The sequence below is a fragment of the Corylus avellana genome, chromosome ca9 (genome assembly GCF_901000735.1).
Source record: "Corylus avellana chromosome ca9, CavTom2PMs-1.0".
Taxonomy (NCBI): Eukaryota; Viridiplantae; Streptophyta; class Magnoliopsida; order Fagales; family Betulaceae; genus Corylus; species Corylus avellana.
Window position 1 is genome coordinate 8,747,624 of NC_081549.1, and position 23,597 is coordinate 8,771,220.

The 23,597-nt window shown below is 36.4% G+C and overlaps 2 protein-coding genes and 1 long non-coding RNA gene across 4 annotated transcripts; 1 reads left to right on the forward strand and 2 right to left on the reverse strand.

The window, feature by feature from the left end:
* Window positions 1–2,581: 2,581 nt before the first annotated feature.
* Window positions 2,582–6,871, forward strand: LOC132162054 (uncharacterized). The gene is made up of 3 exons (XR_009438199.1): window positions 2,582–2,706; window positions 4,925–5,023; window positions 6,786–6,871. It is a non-coding gene; the product is annotated as an uncharacterized LOC132162054 (long non-coding RNA).
* On the reverse strand, window positions 3,759–9,016 carry LOC132162053 (uncharacterized). Of its 2 annotated transcripts, XM_059572300.1 has the most exons (8): window positions 7,891–9,016; window positions 7,495–7,627; window positions 6,799–7,014; window positions 6,447–6,602; window positions 5,925–6,177; window positions 4,938–5,338; window positions 4,240–4,356; window positions 3,759–4,144 (listed from the first exon to the last, which is right to left on the reverse strand). In XM_059572300.1, exons 1-8 carry the CDS (start codon window positions 8,895–8,897, stop codon window positions 3,809–3,811), a joined length of 2,619 nt encoding a protein of 872 aa, XP_059428283.1. In that variant the 5' UTR covers window positions 8,898–9,016; the 3' UTR covers window positions 3,759–3,808. The 2 variants fall into 2 exon arrangements, with proteins under 2 accessions (XP_059428283.1, XP_059428284.1); XM_059572301.1 differs by lacking the exon at window positions 7,495–7,627 and having other exon boundaries at window positions 6,799–7,045.
* Window positions 9,017–11,356: 2,340 nt separating this feature from the next.
* On the reverse strand, window positions 11,357–19,507 carry LOC132191709 (pentatricopeptide repeat-containing protein At1g80270, mitochondrial-like). Its single transcript, XM_059606801.1, has 3 exons — window positions 19,353–19,507; window positions 17,188–17,791; window positions 11,357–12,804 (listed from the first exon to the last, which is right to left on the reverse strand). Exons 1-3 carry the CDS (start codon window positions 19,385–19,387, stop codon window positions 11,560–11,562), a joined length of 1,884 nt encoding a protein of 627 aa, XP_059462784.1. The 5' UTR covers window positions 19,388–19,507; the 3' UTR covers window positions 11,357–11,559.
* Between the last annotated feature and the right edge of the window lie 4,090 nt (window positions 19,508–23,597).

Below are 23,597 nucleotides of genomic sequence, written 5' to 3' on the forward strand. Positions count from 1 at the left end.
TGGCCAAAACCCAAAAATTTTAGGTTTTGGCCATTATTTCCTCATCCTCCTATTCATCCTCATTATTTCCTTTTTCCACATAATAATCATCAGTAGCGATTCTCCCCTCCATTTCTTCATTCTCATTATCAACTTTCTCTTCTTTACAGCCATGCCAATTTCCAAGAGAAGGCAGAATTTTCCGGTGCAGAATATCCTTATCCTCCTCCTCCTTCTCCTTGTGAAAATTTGTTTCTTTACAGAGAAACCAATTTACCAAAGAATGCTGGAGTCTCCGCTGATCCTCAAACTCATTCCCATTATCAATTTTTTCTTCTCTCACGGCCACATTTTCAAGAACAAGATCATTGGGGTCTTGCTGAGCAATTCCGCACCACTTCTGATAATCAGCTAGCAATTCAGCATCCATCTCTTTCGGTATCTCCTCCACTTCTCCTTTCTTAAAAAAATTGCAGGTTGTCGTGAGCTTGAGGGAGAAGGGCTGCTGGGAAGAAGACGTCTGCGTGGGGTTGGGGGCTTTTCGTGGGTCACCAGCGTGGGGTAGGGATTTTTCTTTTAATTCCTAACACAACGGCGCCGTTTTTCTTACTTGTTTTAATAGGATTTTTTTTTTTTTTTTTCCAAAGGGGCATTTTAGTAACTTACCCTTACCAAAACGACGTAGTTTTGAATTTTTCATCCTATTTGACGGTAGTGACTAACGGAGGGGCTAAATTGCAACTGTTTGGTAGTTTGAGAGGCTATTTTATCACTTTTTAAACATTAGAGAGCTAAAATAAAAATAACTGATAGTTTGGAAGGCTAAATTATATTTTTCTCCTTTTAGAATCTTCTCTAAATTTTGGCTAAATATACATTTTAAAGAGCTCATTGGTGATGCTCTTAGGGGATGTTACAACTTTTTTTTAGGATGAGATGGCATTGCAAATGGAGTGAAAGTTCACATGGCTAAGAGCCTGTTTGAGATTGTGTTTGAGGATCTTAAAAGTGCTTTTAACACTCAAAAAGCCATTTTGAAGAAAAAAATATTCGTTTGGTAAACAAAAATTAAAAGCGCTTTTAAGAGTCCAAAAAGCTTAAAAATTGTCAAAACGCACTTTTGGCAAGCTTTTGCCCAAAAGCTCTTTTTGACTTAAAATCTCTATTTCTCAAACACAATCTCAAACATACTCTAAGGCTCCATTTACTTCGACGTAAAATGGTTTCCTTTGTAAAATATTTTTAGGGAAGTCATTTTCCTTGAAAATATTTTCCGTCGAAAACATTTTACGGCGTTTACTTTGCACACGGAAAATAATTTTTTTTTAATATTTTTTTTATATATATATTTTTCCAATAAGGTCTCCGCCGGGACTTGCACGGGACTTGTTCGAGACTTCGCAGGGACCTGCCCGGGACCCCGCCAGAACTTAACCGGGTCTTGTCCGGAATTTAACCGGGACTTGTCCGGGACTTGACCGGGACCCGCCCGGGACCTGCTCGGGCCCAAGACCCGCACGGGACCTAACCAGGAGGGTCCTGGTTAGGTCCAATGCGGGTCCCAGGCAAGTCTCGGGCGGGTCCCGGGCAGGTCCCGGGCGGGTCTCGGTCAAGTCCTGGGTGGGTCCCTGTTAGGTCCTGGGCGGGTCCCGGTCAAGTCCTGGGCTGGTCTGGGGCATGTCCTAGGCGGGTCCCGGTCAAGTCTCGGGCAGGTCACAGTCAAGTCCCGGGCAGGTCTCGGTCAAGTCCCAACGAGGTTCTGGGTGGCTCTTAGCAAGGTCCATCGATTTAAGAATGAGATGCTCATAATCGGAAAATTGTTTACGGTTTTCAAAATCGTAAACCATTTTCCGAAAATTAAAGAAGAATTTTCAGTCAAAAGGAAAATATTTTCCGTTGACCACTATTTTACGTCGAAGTAAACATCGTAAAATACAGAAATCATTTTCTGAAAATCATTTTACGTCGAAGTAAACAGAGCCCAAGTATAATTTTTCCTATCTTAAATACTTCTAAACGTCAAAAATCAGTAATAATAATTTTTTAAAAAAAAAATTTTAAAAAAAATAATTCAATAGCAACATTCATGAGTAATTTATCATCTTTCAATGAGAAATGCTACAAGTCTTTTCTGTGTTAATTTTGTGTCCCTTCAAGAATGATGAGACTCATAAAATCACTATTGACCTTATGATTGATATTATTAAATTTTGATCAAATTATGATTTTAAAAGCTACCTCATTTTTTTGTAATGTAAAACATATATATAACTATATTGCAAAAAATTAAAAGTTCAATATTTAAAATTAAAAGTATTTGAACATTATGGATAGTATCAAAATGCGTTGAAGTTGAAGAAAATTTTGTGAAGTTTTTCTTTCTTATTATTATTATTATTATAATTATTATTATTATTTCACCTCTAATTGTAGTTGTAGTATACGTTAACTTAGGGTCCTACCCGTTGTGGTAATATAGTGGTAGACTTAGGTCAGCATGACAGCATGGAAAATAGGATATCCCATTAAAATATCCGAATCCTCTTGAAAACCACGTAATGAAAAAAAAGGAAATATTCCTATTTTTGGGTATTGGAAGAAACTTGTCAACTTTACTAAACACCTGAAAATAACTAACAAATCCCATCAACCTCTCTTCCCTCTAAAACTGCAGAATTCCACCTCAGCCTTCGCCAAAAAGCTTCCCATCACCTCAATACCACTCATGTAAGCTTCTTGTTTACTATATTTTTCTTTTCTTGTTGAATTTTGTTAAATGGGTTGTTTTTGTACACGTATATGATCTCGAGTCTCAGTTTTGGATGCCCAGATGTTAAGTTTTTTTTTCTTTTTTTGTTGTTGGATTTTGCTGCAGTTTATTGTTTTCTGGTCAGAATGATATAAATGTTGCTGGGATATTTACTCTTTTAAACTGTGTTGAAACTTTTTTCGGCAATGTTAAATTATGTGGTTTGAAAAGTACAATTAGTTTGTAGCTAGATTATTTCTGGTGTTGAACACTCACTTGGCAATGCCGTCTAAGATGAGATCAAGCGAAGTTGACTTTTTTCATGCACAAAGGTTGTTTGATGAAGTGTCTAGAAAGGGAAGGGTTGTAGTTGATATTTGGGTTTATGGCCGTCCTTTTTGATGTACATTGGAGTGCTTGTGTTTTATGGTTAGAAACTAAAATCTTGGAAATCACCTTTTTTTCAGACGTGGGTGTGTTTTTTCAGGCATTATATCTGAAAAGTTAGTTGCAAACCTTCCTCTTATAATCTAATAAAGAAAATGTTTCATTGGAGCTGCTTAATTTGCTTGTTCATGGGTTCACTTTTCCTGGAGATTGTGAAAGCAAGTCTTGTAACCTAAGTTGTTAGCTCTTATTTTTGATGTTCTATATTGTAATATCTTTTTTCGTTTGTTACAAAAGATGCAGTAATAGTAGCTTCCAAAATCCAAATATGTACCACCGCCAATTCAGATATAGCCACCAAAATGAACTTGTGAATTTCAATGATTTCCAGTCATTTGCTTGTGCTAGGGCAGTTTCATTCCTGTTAATTTTATATTTAATTACTTCATACTATTTTTTTCATTCTATATGCATATTGGAAATGAGAAGTGCTTTATACCCTCTCCTTTGCCCCCCAACAAACTTAAAAAAGCAAAGCAAATAGAGTGTGGGGGGGGGTGTGGGCAGCAATGAAGCATATGATATAATATATAGGTTATTGGCCCATGAACTGGGAACGCAGGATTGTAAGAATAACGAATGATGAACAAATTGAAAATCATTACAATGTCCCCCTCCTTGAGGACTTCGATGTTAAAGAATGTCAAAATCTTTCAAATTTTTTACAAAGGTTTCTCCGACAACAGAGCCGGCCTTTACAAATACGGCAGGATAACCAATTGGAGCTTCTACCCAAGCTTCACAACCTTGTTCTCTAAATAGTTTCCCAGTCCAGATATGTTTCCAATCACTACCTTCTCCCAGTGGAAAATAGACCTTAACATTCTTCTTGCCTTTGTCTAGGACAGGCACCACTAGGATCTCATTACCAACCAAAAACTGTTGGTAACTCAAGCTATGAACATTTTCATCTTCTGGGTAGTGGAGAAATAGGTGGCGGCAAACTGGCAGGCCTTTTTGAGCAGCTTCCTGTATTCAAAAAAATTACAGTTGGGGGTTGAAGTCCTTTCTTAATGCACTCACCAGATTTGAAAAGAAATTAATACCTAGAGTTCTGGGAATACCTTTACAAGTTGGATTCTGTAAAACTTCCATGCTCTGTACACTTTAGCAAAGCGAGCAAATTGTGATAAAGTCTGGTGGTTTGAGTAGAATTGGCTATTGATGGACGGTTTGTTCCCCTGCATGCGCAAGACAGGCAGATATCAATTACCATTGATTATACAGCTTATGACTTCAGGTGAAGGAATCATAGTGTTGGTTTGAAACCAAGGGAGCTGTAGCTGTCTATGCCTGTTGAAATTTGCTTCAGTACAACAAATCAGAGATATGTGTCTCATTGTTTGTATATGGCGGAATACAATTTAGGTTTCATCACTTTATGGAAGGACTCTTAACTGAAAATGAATTCTTGAACTGAATACTATATTCTTAATTTGAGCTTCTATATCAAGTTCAAGTTAATAGCTTCATACAATTCTATTAGTTTAAACAACTCTCTATATTCAAAAAGTAATCAGGAAAGCATAGGAGAAAAAGTAGGCATTTTTTGCAGTTTTGGAGGTGATCATTCAAAAGGATTATCTTTAGAAGCCTAATGGATGTGTTCCTCTTTTAGGTGTACATGCCTGAGCATTAGATTGAGCACAACCTACATTATTCTTGTCCTTTTTTGTCTTTTGCTTTTTTCTTCATATAATAAGGATGACGATAAAGACAATTTATTTTTATTATGTATTCATGTGACAGGTTTTTGACTTACTTCGTGGGTCCGGAAGACAGTGGTGAAAGCATTTAGCTCCATCCAACGCAAAAGCAACTCTTCACTTCTTTTGTACTTGAAAAAAGGTAAGTTTACTGCACAGTAGCCTCCAATATCACTGTGGTTGAAAGCATACCCTGAAAGTCCACTGCTCAGTAGGCCAGTAACAGAACTCTTTATCCCATCATTCGCCTGCCAACTTACCATTTGGTCTCCTTCCCAAAATAGCATCCCCCATTTAGGACTATTTCTGAAACCAGCTCTCATGAAGAAGACTAGGGCCTCTGTTGGGTCATCTTTTAATTTACCCACACAGTTACTTTTCCATTCTTCCACGAATTCTCGGTTTATCTGGGCCCATAGCTCAGGGTACCTGTTATGTGCAGAAATAGGATCTTCACCTGAAATGGTGAGCGGTAATTATTAGAACCTCAATTTATATAGGATAATCATGCTAGGAAAAGCACCAAGAATATGTTGTTATGATCACTTAAACCATGGGGAACCAATTTAACTATATAGGTTCCCTCCCTATGGCTTGGGACACAATTTCTTTTATTTTGTTATTATTTTTTTCATTCTTTGGGAGCCAGGGAGGCTGGCCGCTCTGGAAATATAATGGTTAAAAATGTTAACGATTATGGACATGGACACTTTTGCGGAAAAGCTTTCTGATATGGCCTGCCTTGAAAGTCTTAACTTAACACTACTAATGTGATATCATCTAGTGCGTATGGGAAAAGGCATGGGTATAGGAGACGTGATGTGAGGAATTAGTATGGGGATGCTTTAACCCTTATTAAAAGCTATGGGAAAACATGGTATGGGTAGAGTGCTGGGAAATATATTATAACTACTAAAAATATTTCTTTTTTGTGGAAAAAATCAGTTGCGGGAGAAACTTTCCCTAGAATTTATATAAAGTTCCCAAAAACTATCTTTGAAATCAAGAAATCTATAAACAAATATAAGTTCAGATTTAAAAACCTGAATAGAGGGTGGCATCCACGGGCAGGCCTTCACCAAAATCAGCCATCCATCCTCTGACTCCATCATCCACCATTTCTTGTAAAATCTGTTTGAACCAACTAGCAGTATTTGGGTGTGTCAAATCCAACATTCCAACATCAAAAGCTGTATTTGGAACCATGTATGGTTGTCCATGCTTGTCTTTCACCAAGATGTCCAACTCCTTTGCCTCCTCAAAGAGGTTTCTCCTTCTGTTTGGCTTCTCATGAGTCTGTCAAAGCAAGTGAACACCAATAATAAATTGTCAAACTCTCGATCTATCGCTAATTACAACATAACGTTTTGCTGTGCAAGGGGTACTGCCATCATTGCAGTTACAAGAGAAAAATGTGATTAATGATATCAAAAATCACTTTGGCTTTCACATAATATTAGGGGCATTAGACTTCTTACAGTGATGCAATTGATGGCAGGTTAGTGATTTCAGGAATTATAGCTGAATTTACTATGGAAATCATAAGTAAGGGAAAAGATTTGTACTGGAGCTAGACAAGGATTGCAGTATGTCATCACTTTGATATGCCGAGCACTAAGATCTTGAACTAGTTGTTGCCATCCCTTGTACCTTTCTGTATCCACTTCCCAATTCCACCACAGTTGTGATCCAATCAATGTCTCCCTCTGCCCCACCCAATCCTACGAAAAACGGGTACACCGTATAAGTGAATGCACATAGATAAACAGAATATTGTAATGTCCAATCTGCTCAATATTGACATGGGTGTTAAATTTGCTAAGCAATTGTTGAAATGAAATAAAAAGTTTATTGTTTTGAATGGTTTAATTATGTTTTTCTTTACCCTTTCTTTTTTCATGAAGAGACATGCATTACCTGCAACCAAAATGCTGAAATGGGAACATCATAAGTCCTTAGTTTCTCCCAAATATGGCGTACGGTTTCCGTGCCACCTTGCATTCCAACCACAGCACCAGATATTATCCACTCAGGAAGCTCAGGGGGCCTCCCAATGGTTTCTGTGAAGTGTTCAATGAGCTCGGTAGGTGAATTCCCATGCAATATCCGTCCTTGAACTGAAGTCCCGTGTATCTGCAAGCTCCAGCATACAGAAAATGGGAAACTGCAGTTTTAAGATCTTGAATGAGCCCACAAAGCCTTGAGACTTTTTACTATTCCATTCATGCATGGTGAGCCCATCTTTTGTTTTCATAGTTTTTATGATTTAACCATATAGAAGTTCATCACTGATCTGCTAGTGAACCAATGTATTAATCCAAGTATTTTCACATAACATCATGAAAACAGTGCGTCTTCCTTAATAAAATGTATTGCTTCTCTCTAACCAAAGTTCAATGTCTGCTTACAATTGAAATTCTTATTTCTGCAAGCATAGTTCCTTTCAAAAACTTCTCCTGATTAATATCTGAATTACTTTATTACCAATAAATAAAAGTTATCTGAATTCCTTTGTCTCTAACAAACATGAAATTTTAAGATGTCATTACTGTTGTTTCTTATCAAAAAAAAATGTCATTACTGCTGTAAGATCCAACAGCTATCAAAAAGTACCTGAATCTGAACTCTATCATGTCTTGTTAGATCGAATACCGAATAATCATATCCTTCAAGATAAAGAGACCGCAATTTCGATGTCATATAGAATGGAGAAGGAGCATAAGTTGTACTCCAATCACCCCCAGCCCTACAGCGAGGAAAAACCATTTATAAGTGTTAGAATATTAATAAAATGATTAAATTTATTATTCCTTATCAGCTTAAACTTTTAAAATAATTGGTTATTTAATACAATATCTGAGTCTGACTCTACGATACATTTTAGTTAAATATTTTACATATTAAGCCTCATTCGTTGACAAATAATTTTTTTATCAACTTAAGTTTTTGAGATAAATGATAATTTAACAATATGCATGAGGCGGTAAAAGAGCTATTCTTTTCATCTACCTGTAGCTAACCAAGTTGGCCGCAAGAGTAATAGGTTGATCCCCTCTTCCAATGCCTTGTTCTTGAACAAAAATAGGTACCCTTTTGCCTTTGAAATCCATGTGTGAGAACTGCTCCCCAAAACCATAGAATCTCTCATTTCCTTCACTTGAATATGTCAAGCAGACCCTGTTGAATTGCGCAGATTCTGCAACTTTCATCTCTTCTGTTTCCTCCTCTGCAGAAGAAACTGTCACATACGCCCGTGGCCTTGAGAAGTACAAACAGAAACCAAGCCTCCTTTTTCTTAACCTTCCCACCCTCCGCCTAAACCCCTGGTATCTTCCTGAAGCTTCTGGCGGGGCTTTATGGCGCAGCTTGAAGCTTGGCTGCCCAAGCATCACTTGGAAACCAATCTGATTGCTGTTTTTCTGATCGAACAAAACCCAATACCGTGCAGAAGTAGAAGGTTCCTTCTTCTCAAATTTTGTGTCGGCGTAATTGCCAGCTTTCTGGAACTGCTTTTTCTTTTTCTTCGTGCTGAAAATCGAACCAGTTATTAGCAAAACAGGGGACTGGGTTCCGTTCAAATCTTTTTTCTGCTCAGATCCCAGATACCCAGATGGAGAATCTTGATCTTTAGCTTCTAAAGAATGATTGATCACTCTTATTTCCTCAATGGTTTGGTGATTACAAACCAAATGAACATCTCCATCTTTCACAACGAAGGATCCCCTGCTCTCCTCCACCTCTGTTTCAGCCAAGGCTGCAGACACAAAGGCTTGGCCTGGGATGGTCGACCATATGGGTCGATCAGGGCGTGATTGATGAGAAATTGATAGATAGCCACCATTGTCGGAGCTCCAAAGAAGCTGGAAGTCCTTCCCAATTGAGAAGACCTGGTGTGAAGGCACTCTCTGGGAATTGAAAAACAGAGTTCCTTCAATGAAAGGGAGGGATGATGGGTTTGAAGGGAAAGGATTGTTAAAGCGTTTGTGGTGCTTTTTGGTAATTTTGAGGGTTGCCATGTTGGGATTATAGAGAGAAATGCCCCATGTGTCTTACTTATAGATTCTGAATCTAAAATTTGGGTGTACAATTTTTGTCTAGATCCTGAATGAATAGGACCCCCAAAGGGAGGAAAGTCTTTCCCTTTTCAAAGACCCTTTCTCTTAGGAATAGGACATGACATCCTATGAGGGATTTGGCTTAGGTGCCGTAAAAAAATTACAACGTATTTTTTTTAATGGTCTATATTTAATTCTATATTCGGAGATTTTGTTTTGTTGCATGGTGTAGATGGGTTACGTTATTTCTTCGAAAGTTTAAATTTAATCCAAACTATACAATAAATCCTCTCTATTTCAATGGAGCACTCTTTGAGGTTTGTAGTAATGGAGGAGATGGATGCCATAGCTGTCCTCGTTGATTAATACCTATGATATGAGAAGTGTTCTTTTTTGCACTTAAAGCCCCCATTTTTTGATAAATTTTGCTTTGTTTCTTCTTCTATTAGTTTCCTACTTTTGAACCCTACGTGAAAAATGATCCTCTTCATTTCAAATACTTTCCATTTCTTTCATTTAGTGCATTTTGTGCACTACCATCATTAAAACTTTTGGACAATACTATCTTTCAAAATGCACTAAATGAAGAAAATTGAGAGAATTTAAAATGGAGAAAGATCTTTTTTCACGTACCCTTGGGAAGAGTCTAGTATGCTTGATCTGAATTTTTCAATGGGGTTTTCAATTTAAGATACAAGTCAGAATTAGTTTGTGTATTGAAATTTCCTTTTCAATATTCCCCTTTCTTTTAAATAAATTGCCAATTTTTCCAGACAGAATGAGGACCATATCCATTATCCAAGCTTGGCAATTATTTTTTCCAGCTAGGATGTGATTTCAATTACTCATAAAAAAATAAAAATAAAAAAAGAAAAAAAAAAGAAAAAAGAAAAAAAAAATGTAATATTAGTTTGGATAATAATGAATAAGACCTTCAAGGGTCCCAATTGGCGGCGTCTTTTAACCTTTATTCGGATATATTTGGCCATTTTATCAAAGTTTATTATTATTATTATTATTATTATCATTGTAAAGAGAAGGATTCCTCTATTGCGTCACTTTCACTCTCACTCTCGTAACCTTTTCTTTCCCCTTGCGTTTACGTTGCATATTTGGTTGTCCCACTGGGCAGCCTGCGATTTGGCACTTTCTTGACGCATCCATTAATGCCAAACTTAATACAAATTTCATTTTGCATTCTAAGAATCGAATATATGATATATATATATATATATATATATATATATATAATTCTTTCTTCAAGGAGAAACAAGTAATTAATGGGGTATTTCTCATTTTATTTATTTTATGAGGATTTACAACAATTATTTATCCGAATCGTTAGTAATTTAGATAAATAATATAATAGATCCTATATAGGACCCAACTGTTGAAATAAATTGACGTATTTGACCACCACCTACTAAAACACATGTGCTTCATATGGAGTTTCGAGGGCTCAAATTAATAGCAATTTGAATACGTTATTGCCGTGGATTCACCCGAAAAGATTTGTTGTTATGTTGTGGCTTGCGTGAACACTTCCACCATGGTGTGCTTGCTGGGATGGAATACTGTTTCTAATGATGCATGCATCTGGCCTACATATGCTTCTTGGTTCCTTCTTTAGTGCATCTAGCCCTCATAACCAGCCCCATTCACCATTTTGTTTGTTCATATATATATATTGCATTATTATTATTATTATTGTAGGGTTGTGTTTGAACTTGGCCTTGATGAAGGTGTTGTTCGTAAGTTGAAATGAAGAAGAATGAACGTGGCCTTGTTCTCGGCCCATGTTCGTTCACTTCCCAAATTTTGGATGAAACAAAAGTACGTACGTGAGAACACGTGTTTCATTTCCCTCCTCGGTTCAAACAAACCTGGGGTTGCCACGTGTTGGTTGAGTTTTATTCTCAAATTGAATTATTGGTTCTTCGTTCTTCATTGCAAACAAAAACGAATTAACCTCCTTAATTGTAGCTTACTGTGAGTTAGTTAACTTTGTTGAGTAGAGGGTTTGTCGACCTTGATATGATTTGTATTAAATTAGTAGGTTGAGAATTAACCAAAATTTAATGTATAAAATGGTTTTAGGGTGTGAGAATAACCAAAATTATATGAGAGAGAGAGAGAGAGAGAGAGAGAGAGGGTGTATAATTTTCCCTTTCCCCCCAAGCAAATCTGTTTTCATTTACTTACCAACAGCACATCGGCCAACGAGCGCCAGCAATTGCCTGAATAAAGTACCTTTATGGATCCCGCTCCTATTTCTCTCCTTATCCATTTCCCTTGGTATCGTATAAAAATAAAATAAAAAGAGGGCTAACACATTGCAGCCAAGCACTGGGAGCACAGCCAACTTCGTTTCACAAGCATGTGCTCTGGATTGGCATAAACCCTTTTGAAATATCCCTAGATGGGTTACAACTACTTGCCATACCATCTGTAATCTTCAATATAATCAGCAGTACATTATAGACTAAGCGCAGAAAGGTGTTGCATATGGATGTGAAATAAAAACAAAACACTATAAATCCAAAATGCTCAACACACAAATTAAAGGTGTAGAAAGTTGAGAGACTAAAGTGGCTACCGCATACCAAAGGAAGCATAAAAATCCTCAATCAAGCAAATCTGACACAGCGGTCTTCCTAAATGCATCAACAAGAACCAATTGGCCTAACAAAGCTCTGTTGGGGAATAAATTATCTGCTTTCATCCTCTCCCTCATCCCATAAGCTGGCGCCTTTGCATTTATATAGGCCTGGATTAGAGCCTGGAACGGCCGCAACCGACCCACATATCCAGCCTGTCTCATCCTATGAAACGCTTTTTCTGAATTATGGATATCACCCCTCTTTGCATACTGTTCCATAATAGCCAAGTAAGAACTGAACATTGGCCTCATCTGGTTCTGCTGGGTTGCCTTCAGCAGGATGGAATCAGCCTTTTCCACCTCTCCTGCCTCCACATAGAGCTTTACAAGTGCATCCCAAGTCAATGGGCCAATCCTGCAGCCGCTATCCCCCATACGCTTAACGAGATCCTTGCCCTTGGCCAGCATCTTATGATTTGCGTACACCTTCAGAAGCACAGAATAATGCCTTGAAGAAAGCTTATTCCACGTTTTTGACATCCTATCAAAAACTGCCTCTGCTTCTTCAATCTTATTCAACTTTCCCCAAGCATCAATGGCAGCCATGCACTCGTGAATCCGGGGACTCGTCTCGCATACCTTCCAAACCCTACTCACATCATCAGCCTTTCCCAGCTGTGCATAAAGGGGAAGTAAAACTTGGCAAACCCAACGATCTTTCAAGTTGTCACCTTCCATCTCCCTTAAAATTGCCTCAGCTTTTTCTTTAAGCCCGCCTGAGGCATAATGCTTTACTAAAATGGCTTGTGTATTTATGTCTGGTTCAATGCCTTCGGACTTCATTGTCTGTACAATTTGATCCATACCAGTAATGTCATTGGATTGGCCTTTGGTGTCGATTAACAACTTATAAGTGAATGGAGTGGGTTTGACATTTTCTTTCTCCATTAATAATAATACATCAGCTATTTTCTTCTTGTCCATCCTCTTGTAGAGTAGGAGCAACTGATTGCAAGCAAATGATGAAATTGGGAAGCCCAGATCTTTCATCTTGTTGAATATGCCTTCTGCTTTCTTAATGTTGTTGGCAACCGCACAGTTCGCCAGCAGGGTTCGGTAGATTACCTCCCCTCTGAAGGATTTCGGGATCTTCTCAATGTAGCTCTCCGCCTTTTGGAGGCCACGTACCTTGGCAATTAAATCAAGGCGAGAAGCATAATCTCTCTCAACAAAGTCAAGATGCTTATTTGCCTCCAGCCACTCTGAGAGCTGCAAAATCAATGTAGCACAAGGAAGAGTCGCATAGCCTTAAGTACAAAACTGATGCTATGAAAGAACTGGAAATCAAACATACAAAGGACTATATATACCCGTGGTGCCAGTATATTAACATTTCTTTTCTACATGTTTAATGGTAGAACAAAAGTGAAACAGATATGAAAACAAATATAAGCAGTCTAACTAAAAGATGGATAGATGAGTGAAAACTTGACAAGGGTGTTCTAGGCATTTCAACAGAAATTAGACATATTCTAATGCATCTTATAACTCACATATATGACTTCAATGCCCTAAAGACCTCAAAAAATGGATTGCTCGTGTCAAAACTAGTGGCATCAAGAACTCTATTCATGCATGGCTTTTCTTATCAAAAGACAAAGTGCATATACAGCAACCAAGGATCTACGTTTAACCCAGTAGCACCAAGGTCAATACTGAGTACAGAACCAGATGGCATTTGCCTTCTCAATGTTCCACCGCAACGAACTCCATCGCCTTCATTTCCTCCGAATATATATTTTTTCAAATAAAAGTAAATATAACTCACGCACTCATATGGGAGCGGATCCATGATCTCACCCTCCACCCCCTTATATATGGGGAAAGGTAATGCCTTTTGGTCCAAAAACACATTAGCATATCCTTCAAATCATTTTAAATTCATTTCAACCCTAGCCCATAAAATGGATAGTGGAAACCATAACGTCAGTCCTCTTAATCTCAAGCAATTAATTTATTCTCGATTGTGGAACTCCAATCTGTTGCCTTCAGCCAAACAACCCTGAGGGCCAACTATGATAATTAACGGTCCTAACTTGTCAACCTCAAACCAGTTCAAGTCTTGGTTTTCTGCAAACTTTTTTCTATAAGTAATTGAAATTCATTAAAACGCAAAAGAGAACAACCCAAATACACAAAAAGTATACACGAGAGACTTCTGCAAACCAATCAGTGATAAAAGGAAAATCCATCAATGTGCATAAGAAGGTAGTCATTAAAAATAATTGGACATGAAAGAAAATTTCAAAAGATATACAGGAACATGCTACACGCAACAGCAATGAAAGCAACTAACAGTAATGACTAATATAAGAGGATAAATGCAATGATCAATCTAATAGAGTCATATATTATGTCTATGAGAGAAACCCTACTTGAAGCCTTTAAACAGACCTATGATTCATAATAACCAGCTCCCTACCGAAAAGGAAGGTATCAAACTTCAACTGCACTCAATCCTGTTGACTTAAACAGTGGCTCATTCTACATATCAGTACTAACTACATGGTCCAAATGTACAGCATTTGTGCAAACAACTGCAACACCATCATATTTTACATTATTTGTGCTATTTGCATGCCTTAAGCTCTCTTGAAGTTGAAAGAAGCACTATTTGATACCAGACATAAAAAGTTCAAATGCAAATTAAAGGCCCCAAAACCAAATCAAGCCTTTATATAATCAAGACCATGTAAGTTCGTTCTATGCCAATGATACAGAAAAGAAAAGAAAAGACGTCAAATGTGAATACAACACAGGGAAAGATCTAATGTGATCAACGATATGCACAATTAATCCAATGTTCATCATAAAGTGACGAAGGATACTTTTCTTGAAAGTTTCTTAGAAGAAAGAGAACATCAAACTGCAAAAGTTTGCCAGCACTGGGTTTCTCAAAGGCATGTTAACAAAAGCATAGCCATAACATATTCACCAGGGATCACTCGCACAGCCAAGAAAAAGGGTGAACAAAGTCTATAATAATCAAATAAAACTAACCTATATGGATGTTTCTTACATAAACCAACTTAGCAGCAAACTATTTGTTACAAGTCCTCAATATGCTCATAGCAGCTAAAACTAAGCAATTAACTTGGAATTTTAATACAGATACATTTTGATAAATAATTTTAACACATATAAATGTGTATAATATTGACTTCACTGTTGTAATTCTCCTTTTTTTGGGTAAGTCGCTATAAATGTCCTAACTAATACTATTAGCTACTTACTTATCAAAAAAAAAACTAATACTATTAGCTACTTCAGTATTCATTATGGATACACAAAATTACCATTATCGTCGGCATCGACCCTTAACTGGAAAAAGAAAAAAAATTCTACACAGGGGACAACCAGGATAAACCAAGTCAAAGTACATTTCCTTTAGTATAACCCTTGTGCAGCATTGAGAGAATTTCCTGAAATTTTTACACACATTTTCTTAACTACTATGAACTTAACAAACAACAAAAAACAAGCACTTCCTTCTAGACCATATTCAGGAGGCAAAATCATGCTACAGCATGGTTGACAAACAAGCGAGAGAAAAGGTAAATAAACATTCAGCATGTTATTGAGCAACAGCTTTATTCAGCTCTGAGGCAATGCCTTGAGATAAATAACTCAGCTCCAAACAATTTTTCTATAATTGCTCCGTTGAAAAAGCTAACATCGAAAATTTAAAAGATCAAAACTCCTACAATTTGTTAGGAAAAACAACTCATAGCCACTCTCCAATCATAGAGAGAACACAAGAATAGAAATCTCAACTACAGCATCGTTAATTCACATCCCTTAAGATTCCAGGCATTTGTTTCCAAATACACCACATGATACACAAGGGAACTACCTTCCAAATTTTGCCACCACAAAATGTCTTCCAAAATGTCCCTAACAACATGCCAATAAATCAAAAACCATTTTGGGGCATAACCTAGAACACACTAAACAGTCAGACACCAATAACCACCATTCTCAGGCTATGCTACAATGAACGAGTAGTTAATCTGCTCTCTCTGCTTGATTTTCACATGTAATACCAATCTACTATGGTTATTTGATGCTTCCTGAATTTTTCCATTGTTAAAATCTTCCCCGATGCCACCGTCCAAATTAAAAATGTCACTCTCTGCGGTGCTCTTACCTTTCAAATACTTCAACTGAAACTCCATTACTAAAAGTTCTAAAAATTTAAAATACTACTTTACTCCATTTTAACCTCTACTACCAAAATTTAAAATATATATATATATACTTTTCTTTTCCTCTTATCAGAACTACTAACTAAACCAATAAAAAATGGCATTTAGAAAATTTTATTGATAAATGATATTATTTAATTTGGCTTCCTTTAATTTTACATTCATTTTATTGGATAATCAGACAAAGTGCTAGTTTTACTTGAAAATTATAACTTTTTTTTTTTGATAAGTAAAAGGAAAAATATATATATATATATATATATATATATATAACTTCTAGATGGTATCCAAATCATTTTATCCTCAACCTCCTGAAGATTTTATTTTATTATGAATAATATTTTTATTAAATAAAAGGGCAAGGCGTACACGGATAGTAAACAAGAAAGCCAATCACCCTATAGGCTTCTACAATCTAAAAAATTAATCAAATCTATCATATCTGATAAAGAAAAGTTAGGAACATATACAACAACCCAATCCAAAAGAGATCTCAAAAAAGAGGATTTTAGAGAAATCATGTTGGACTCACAGTCCTTAAGGAGGAGTTGATTCCTTACTCTCCAAATGCTTACTAGAAAAGCAGGAATAACTTTCCAGGTTCCCTCTTTGAAATGTACATGCCCTTTGATCTTCTAACAATAAAGCAGCTCTAGGATGTTGCTAGGCATCACCCATGAAGCCCTGAATAAGTTGAGAACTAAGTGCCAGAAATCAGTAGTGTATTCGCAATGAATGAGAGAAAGTGATTTACAGTCTCCACATTCTTTTGCAAAGGCAACACTAGTTAACAAGAGAGAACTATGATCTTCCATAACACCCACAACCAACCTAGCTCCAAAGGAACCCAAAAAAATCAAGAACTCGAAAACTCCAACAAAAAGAATTAGTGGACATGCCTAGACCTGCTGCTGAGAGGGAGAGGGAGAGAGGCATAGAGATGAAAAAAAAAAAGTCAAAAACATTTACTATCTTTTTTGGTGTGATAAAAAACCACATATTTTGAAGTAAAACACGTCAAGAAAAGTAAACCACATATTTGTTCCCAATCTTGCACCACTTTATTAAAATTTGGATTCCAGTGACAATTTTCCATTTGACCAGCCCATATTCTCATTGGTATTGGAGATCCATCTTCGGTATAACTACCCATTGATGATTTCAACTACACAGACCCGTACAAATACATGTATACATGTACACATCATAAGCTTGCACAAACCAAATTACAGCCATGTAGCATAGGTTTACATAGATAGCCACCTAGAAAATTATTTGATTGACAATTGAAGTCCATAAATATCAGGAATGAGACCAAGACAAAGCAATTTCTTGTGCTAGCAAATTTAATTAAATTTTAAGTAAAGATAAGATCACATAAATTTACCTGCAATGCCCTCCCATACATCCGGCGTTTACGAAGATTAAGCATGGCCAACGAGATCTCTGTGCGGCTCAAATCATTTCCTTCCTCAACCCACTTATCAAGTGCATTATGAACTGACAAACCAGGAGCAGCCAAGATGGCGTTGAACAGTGCTGATTTAGCCTTCTTCTTAAACGCTTTTTTCTCACTTGGGTCAATCTCAGAGTCTAGTAACTCCAGCTCATTTTGAGAAGGCTCTTCGATATCAACACCATCATAAGAAAGTTCAGGTTCGGAAATTAATTCATCATCACTTTCATCCTCTACATTACCATCTTGATTTGCCACAGCACTAGAAGGCATCTCAAGTTCAGAAAACCCATCTTCCAATTCATCTTCCTCTCCACTGCTTTTTGCCCCAGCTTGCGAAGAAAAATTGTGTCTAACCACAAAGACATTTGAAGAACCATGTGCAGTGTGGTAAAACCTCTTTAAAGACAGATGTCTATCATACGCCTCTTGAGGAGACTCAAAGGTACCAGCCTTGTCTTCCTCTATGCCAGGACTTAGCATTTCTAATTTAGCACAAGACACACGAGAAATTCTTATGCTGACTCCTCGGCTCCTGAAAACAGAAGAAAAAATAAATAAGCTATCAAAGCAGACAACTACAACAAGAGAATCGTGAATAATACAAGATTTATTCATTCACAGGGATTTTACTTCAAAGAATTTGCAGGGGAATACTTTCAGGAAATCATAAAAATTGAGAAAGAGGTATCATAAAATATCGAAGATGCTTGTTGTGAAAAAATTTCATACAGGATCCAGCAAACGGTTAGAGGGCTTGGACAAAATGGTAGATCCTTTATAACAAAAGAAAACATAAGGGATAGCAGACAGTTCCCATTACAGGAGAAATTTTTTTAAAAAATAGGTAGTTGTCAAGCTGTTGGTCTGCAAACAAGATATTCCCTCCCTTCTCTAACTTCTTTTAGTCCAAGGAGTCACTAAAACCCATGTCCCAGCATAACCCTCCAAGTATAGACCCATAAGTGTCAAAGACACAAGCAAAGAAAGGGATCTAGAATTCGTACGGAGAAGATATTGAATCTTTTAGTGCAGATAACATGTTCAATGAAAAGTTTGCAGAAAGTAAGGACTAATTGTAAGATTAACATGAACACTTAAATGAACTCATAACCAAGCTATTGTATTTAATAAAAGCATTACGCAATACTATGACTGAATGAAAAAGAAGAAAGTTAACCCATAAATAGTGTGCAACACAAAATCTTATACAATTTGAAACTAATACGAGATACAACACCAGAGATTTTTTCTTTAACTTCATACGTTTTTTTATTTCAAAACAGGCAGTGACAGCAACTTCCGGGAAAATAAAATCAGGTGTGTTTTGTAAAAGAGGGAAAAAATCTGTCTATGAGTACAAGTTAGCCAAGACACATTTGGTTAAGCAGATAATAAATAATGATGATGGTGACAGAACTAATCCAACGAGTTTTTTTAAAATATTCTAATAAAACAACATGACAAGAATTTTGTTACTGCTCGGTACAAAAAGTTCGTTATGTTAAAAAGAAATCTCAAATTTTCTGAAACCCTGGAAACTGATTATTATGAAGAGGGAAAATTTAGAAAATACAGAAAACAAAATGAGCCATTAAACTAAAAGTTCCACTTTCTTCCATTCCTTAACACTCTCTGAAACAACGAAATCCTAGGGTATCAGCCAATAAGAACCAGAGAAAGTACATTTTTCATTATATCTAATAAGAAACGAAAATAACTGGAACCATGAAAACCAAACCTCCCACTATCCTTTACTCTCCTCATCTTTCTCAACAACCAAACAGAGGCATCAGATACTGAAACCCAGGTAAGTACACAGTTCCACTGCTAAACAGAAGCCAACCAGCCAACAAAATCCCATTAATTCCCAACATTTATCTTCCCTTTCATTTTGCTCTGCTTTCTCAGAGACCAAACAGAGGGATCAAATACTAAGAACCCAAAAAGGTATGTTTTTCGCCACAAATAAATACCGAACTAAAAGAACCGATTTAAAACCCTGCGTTCAACTTTCACACCATTTCCCCCACTTCCTCAGTAACCAAACAGATAACAAATCCCACGCACACATGCACACACAAAGAGAGTGTTACCTGAGAGGAATACAAGCACGACGAAGAGCCAACATGGCGAAAAGAAATTAGAAAACCTGATGGTGGAAATGGAGACTGTAAGTGGTTGTGGTGTGACGGGGAGAAAGAGAGAGTAGTGTAAAAGGAGAGGCAAACTCTTAAACCCTAAAAACCCTCCCAAGTGCCATTTTGGTAATTTAATCTAATTTGGGACTGCGATTTTTTGTGTAAGGATTTTTCTTATTCCAGAAGTACCCCATATTTTGTGGAAAACGCAATAAGAGCTTCCCGCAGTATTACCGCACTTCAAAAGATAAAAATATTAGTACTACTACTACTACCCCCGGAATTTTCTTTTTGATTTTTTTTTTAATTGATAATGTTCCTCTGTTAATATACTATTTGGGTTTTTTTTCCAAAAAAATATACTATTTGGGTTTATATATATATATATATATATATATATATATATATATAACGTAAAGGTGAATATAACTATGAATAGGAATGTAAACTCAATTCCGGTTAGTGGTTATTGGATAAAACGTTAACCGAAATATGGGTAATCAGTTTAGCAATTTTAAAAACCGGAACCGGTTAACCGGTTATGTAATAACCACTGGTTGGTAGCCGATTATGCGGACCTGTAACCGGGTCTTTTAAATAATTGGGTATTTTGGGTATTGAGCATATTTTTTGGGCTTTTAATTTAACTATTTTTTAAAAACAATTATAACTTTTTTGGGCCTAATAAGCTAGCTTTGTTGTGGTTGTTTAAAAATAAAAAAAACCTAATATATATATATATAACCTTAGTGTATATAAATGTAAAATGGTAACCTGACTGGTAGGGCTGGTTACTGGTTATTTCCAACCGCTTTTAAAAGCGGTTGGCCGAGTACTGGTTGGAAGCCGGTAACCGGTTGGTGACTAGTTATAACCGGCCGAATTTACACCCCTAACTATGAATGTTTGTTGTTTAAAGTTTTTTGCTAATTTTTTTATTTTAAAAAGACAAAATGATATGGAAAATGAAAAGGCTTTAACAAAGAAAGCTAATTCTTTCCATTTTTCTCTCTCTAATGACTTATGGCACATTTGGTATGCTTAATAGACCTCTGGAATGTGTAAGATTATACATGTGGATAATGGTTTTAGGATAGGTGAATAACTGCATCCGCATATTATAGGATGCTTCTTTGCTTTCTATGCCTTTCTTTAGGGTTGGATTTTCATATTACTTAGCAAAATGGGTATGGGTTCTTGCATGGGAATAGCTTGGTTTTTCAAAGGATAGCACAACCCTGAGAATTCTCGAGGATTTGCTGTCAGCCATATGTTTGTGCCTAGTACAGTGAGGAGCTAGAATCCGGTTAATGGAGGGGCGAGACTAACATTTAATTAATATAATATAATATAAAATTATATTTTAATACAATTTACTAAAAAATCAATATAAATATTTTCTTTTATTCCAAACACCCTACAGAAAATATTTGATGTCCGTCTAATTAATTGTTTTGAATATTTAATTATTTATCAATGTTATGCAATTATTTTAAAGTTACTTTTCTCCATAGTCAATAGAAATTAAAATGCAGTGAAATAAAAATAAGATAGCTTGCATGTTGTAGATTGCTAAATGTATAATATGGCTAGAATTTAGTAATAAGAAGTATTCCATTATTCCACGTTAAATAATAGAATACACTATTTAAATAATCCAATCAATTCAGAATCGAGATTCACTACAAGTACCTACAACACCCAACTTGAGATCATTATGCTATTAATGCAATCCGCACCTTTAAAAAAAAATTAAAATCTTGAGTGGTCAAAAGATATTTGGCTTCTCTTCCTCTTTATGTGAATTAATGAATCATTTCTCTTTCCCTCTCCCTATCAATAATATTTCACAAACACTCAGACCCACTTTTCCCTTCTAACCATCTCCTCGTGATAAGCAACTAATAAGCAAGCCCCTTATGATTCGACCCATTCTGTAATACCCTATAAATTAATTAACTAGTAATTAACTTCACGGTTCGTCTTTCAGCTTTATTCCATGATAAATAAGACTCAAGGATCTATACTCCTCAAAAGAGAGGATACTAAACAGTGGAAACATTAAGATTCTATAAACATTAATCATTACAACCAGAGCATCTATCAATGATCATCAAAATAGCCAAAATCACACTATACATATCATCGTTACAAGGGATTCATTCTATACCTTAATTCGTAAGCATGCATCAAAGCTCTTAAGTCTACAATATCACCTTAAAAATACTAGTTGTCATAAGCACCCGCCTAAGCTCGCAATAAATCCTCAAGCATCCCCCAGATCGAATCCTCCAAGATAATCGAATGCTTCACGGTATCCATCTTTTGCTAAACTATTTATAACAGGATAGTTGTACATACAGAGAAAAATTGGAAAGAATACAAGGGTAAGTCCGAAGACTTAGTGAGTATAAACGCACATGACGTACCCGTCATTAAATGGTGAACTCGGTTATTTATAAAGCACATGCAGCATTATGGGGTGACAGTTTATCATGGATGCAATATAGATATAATATATGTTGTAATATGAGAATCATGTCATAGTTCAACAGTATGATCTACCCGAGATATTACCCCTTTCTCAACAGGGTTGGCGTTGTCCCGAGAGACCTGTAATACAATGCTGGTGCCCCAACCACTGTACGCTACTGTCCACCACTAACAGCCCAATCGAGTCCGACCTCAATTGACCCATACTACTAGTGATGTACATCATGTAATGACCAACCATGTGGCAATGGCTGTGCCGGTCACGAAAACCACTGGAACCAGGGCCCACACACACACTTGACCATAAAGTTAACCTGTATAGTAAGCCCATGGCCGTTATTTCGCATGTACCGTTGTACCATGTCATATGATGCAATTAATATTATTCGTCTTATACATGCATGCTTTTACAAGCATCAATGTCATTATCTTGTTAATCAACAAACGTTTTCACAAAAGAGAGTTCACAGTAGTTCCAAAATGTATTTCATGAAAGTTGTAAGTAAGCATGTTTGATATATATAAAATAGACATGCAATGCGAGAAAAGTAACAACAAACATCCATGTGATTTTGTACTACCCAAGTTGTAAGGTTCCTCTATAAAATCCCCTTGAGGCTCCATAACCTTGAATACTGAGAAAAGATCTATCATTAGTTCTAAACCCAAGCTAAAATGAACCTAGAACATAAAATAGGGGCGATAGAACGTCAGGCCGAGATGACGCTCCGTGGAATGTCTCTGGGCAAGCGCTCGGGCCCTAGGGCGAGCGTCCGGCCAGAGAGGTTCAGGTGGAACCTCATTTGGTCCAACGATCTCCTAACCTTTCTCAACTAGTCGTAAGGCCACGAAAGGGTGTCTAACACTTCCTAACTCAAAACAACGTCTCCAATCATAAAGAAATATACTCAACAATAATGAAATGCTAACTGATAAGTGCCAAATATTGCATACTTGGACCCATTTATTTACATTAGTTAATCATTTAGTTGTGTCGTTATTTAATGTTTTGTGTTAGTTTTGTGTTTTTAGTATTTTGTAGGTCATTGAAGAAAAACAACAGTTTTAAAGGGAAAAATGCAAAGTTTGGAAGAAAGCATACATTGAGAAGACCTGGATGATCTGGTTAAGTTTAACCAAATCCAAGAAAAGGTTAAATCGGATTAAAGATCAGATTTGATTAAAGTTCAGATTGGATAAAATTTCGGATTGGATTCAAATTCAAATTCTGCACATGTCTTAGTATTTTAACCATAACTTTCTGCTCAAATATCGGATTAAAGTGATTCAAATTGCATTAGAAAGATAACTCAAAATAATACACTTTATTATGAAATATAATTTTTTTAATTCGAACGGTTACTATGCCAAAATCACCCTACAATAATAGGTCACAAATCTGGATGAATCCTATTCTGATTTCAGACTTTTATTTTGACTGGGAGACAGACCTCCGAATTATCTAGGTTTAATAGGGCTTCTAGAACTCCATAAACCTATAAATAGACCTCTTTGCATTCAAGAAAAGATATACAATTCCAGAGACTAGTTTTTGGATACAATTTTGGAGACAAAATGTAATCCACAACTTTTATTTTAGTTTAATTTTTCTTTAGGTTTAGGTTTAGGTTTTAGTTTCATAATCGTGTGGAGCTAAATTCTCAACTAAGGTTGAGGGTAAAGCCTCACCGATGAAGAATAACATCG

What these genes read in the sequence shown, in the direction of transcription:
- LOC132162053 (XM_059572300.1), bottom strand. Translation starts at nt 8,897, where the DNA reads ATGGCAACCCTCAAAATTACCAAAAAGCACCACAAACGCTTTAACAAT. An exon ending in ATGATAGAGTTCAGATTCAG is followed by an intron (nt 7,015 to 7,494) that starts GTACTTTTTGAT and finishes TGGAGCTTGCAG; the next exon opens with ATACACGGGACTTCAGTTCA. An exon ending in CTGTCTTCCGGACCCACGAA is followed by an intron (nt 4,357 to 4,937) that starts GTAAGTCAAAAA and finishes TTGCGCATGCAG; the next exon opens with GGGAACAAACCGTCCATCAA.
- LOC132191709 (XM_059606801.1), bottom strand. Translation starts at nt 19,387, where the DNA reads ATGTTGGCTCTTCGTCGTGCTTGTATTCCTCTCAG. An exon ending in CGTGCTTGTATTCCTCTCAG is followed by an intron (nt 17,792 to 19,352) that starts GTAACACTCTCT and finishes TTCTGTTTTCAG; the next exon opens with GAGCCGAGGAGTCAGCATAA. An exon ending in TGTATGGGAGGGCATTGCAG is followed by an intron (nt 12,805 to 17,187) that starts GTAAATTTATGT and finishes TTGATTTTGCAG; the next exon opens with CTCTCAGAGTGGCTGGAGGC.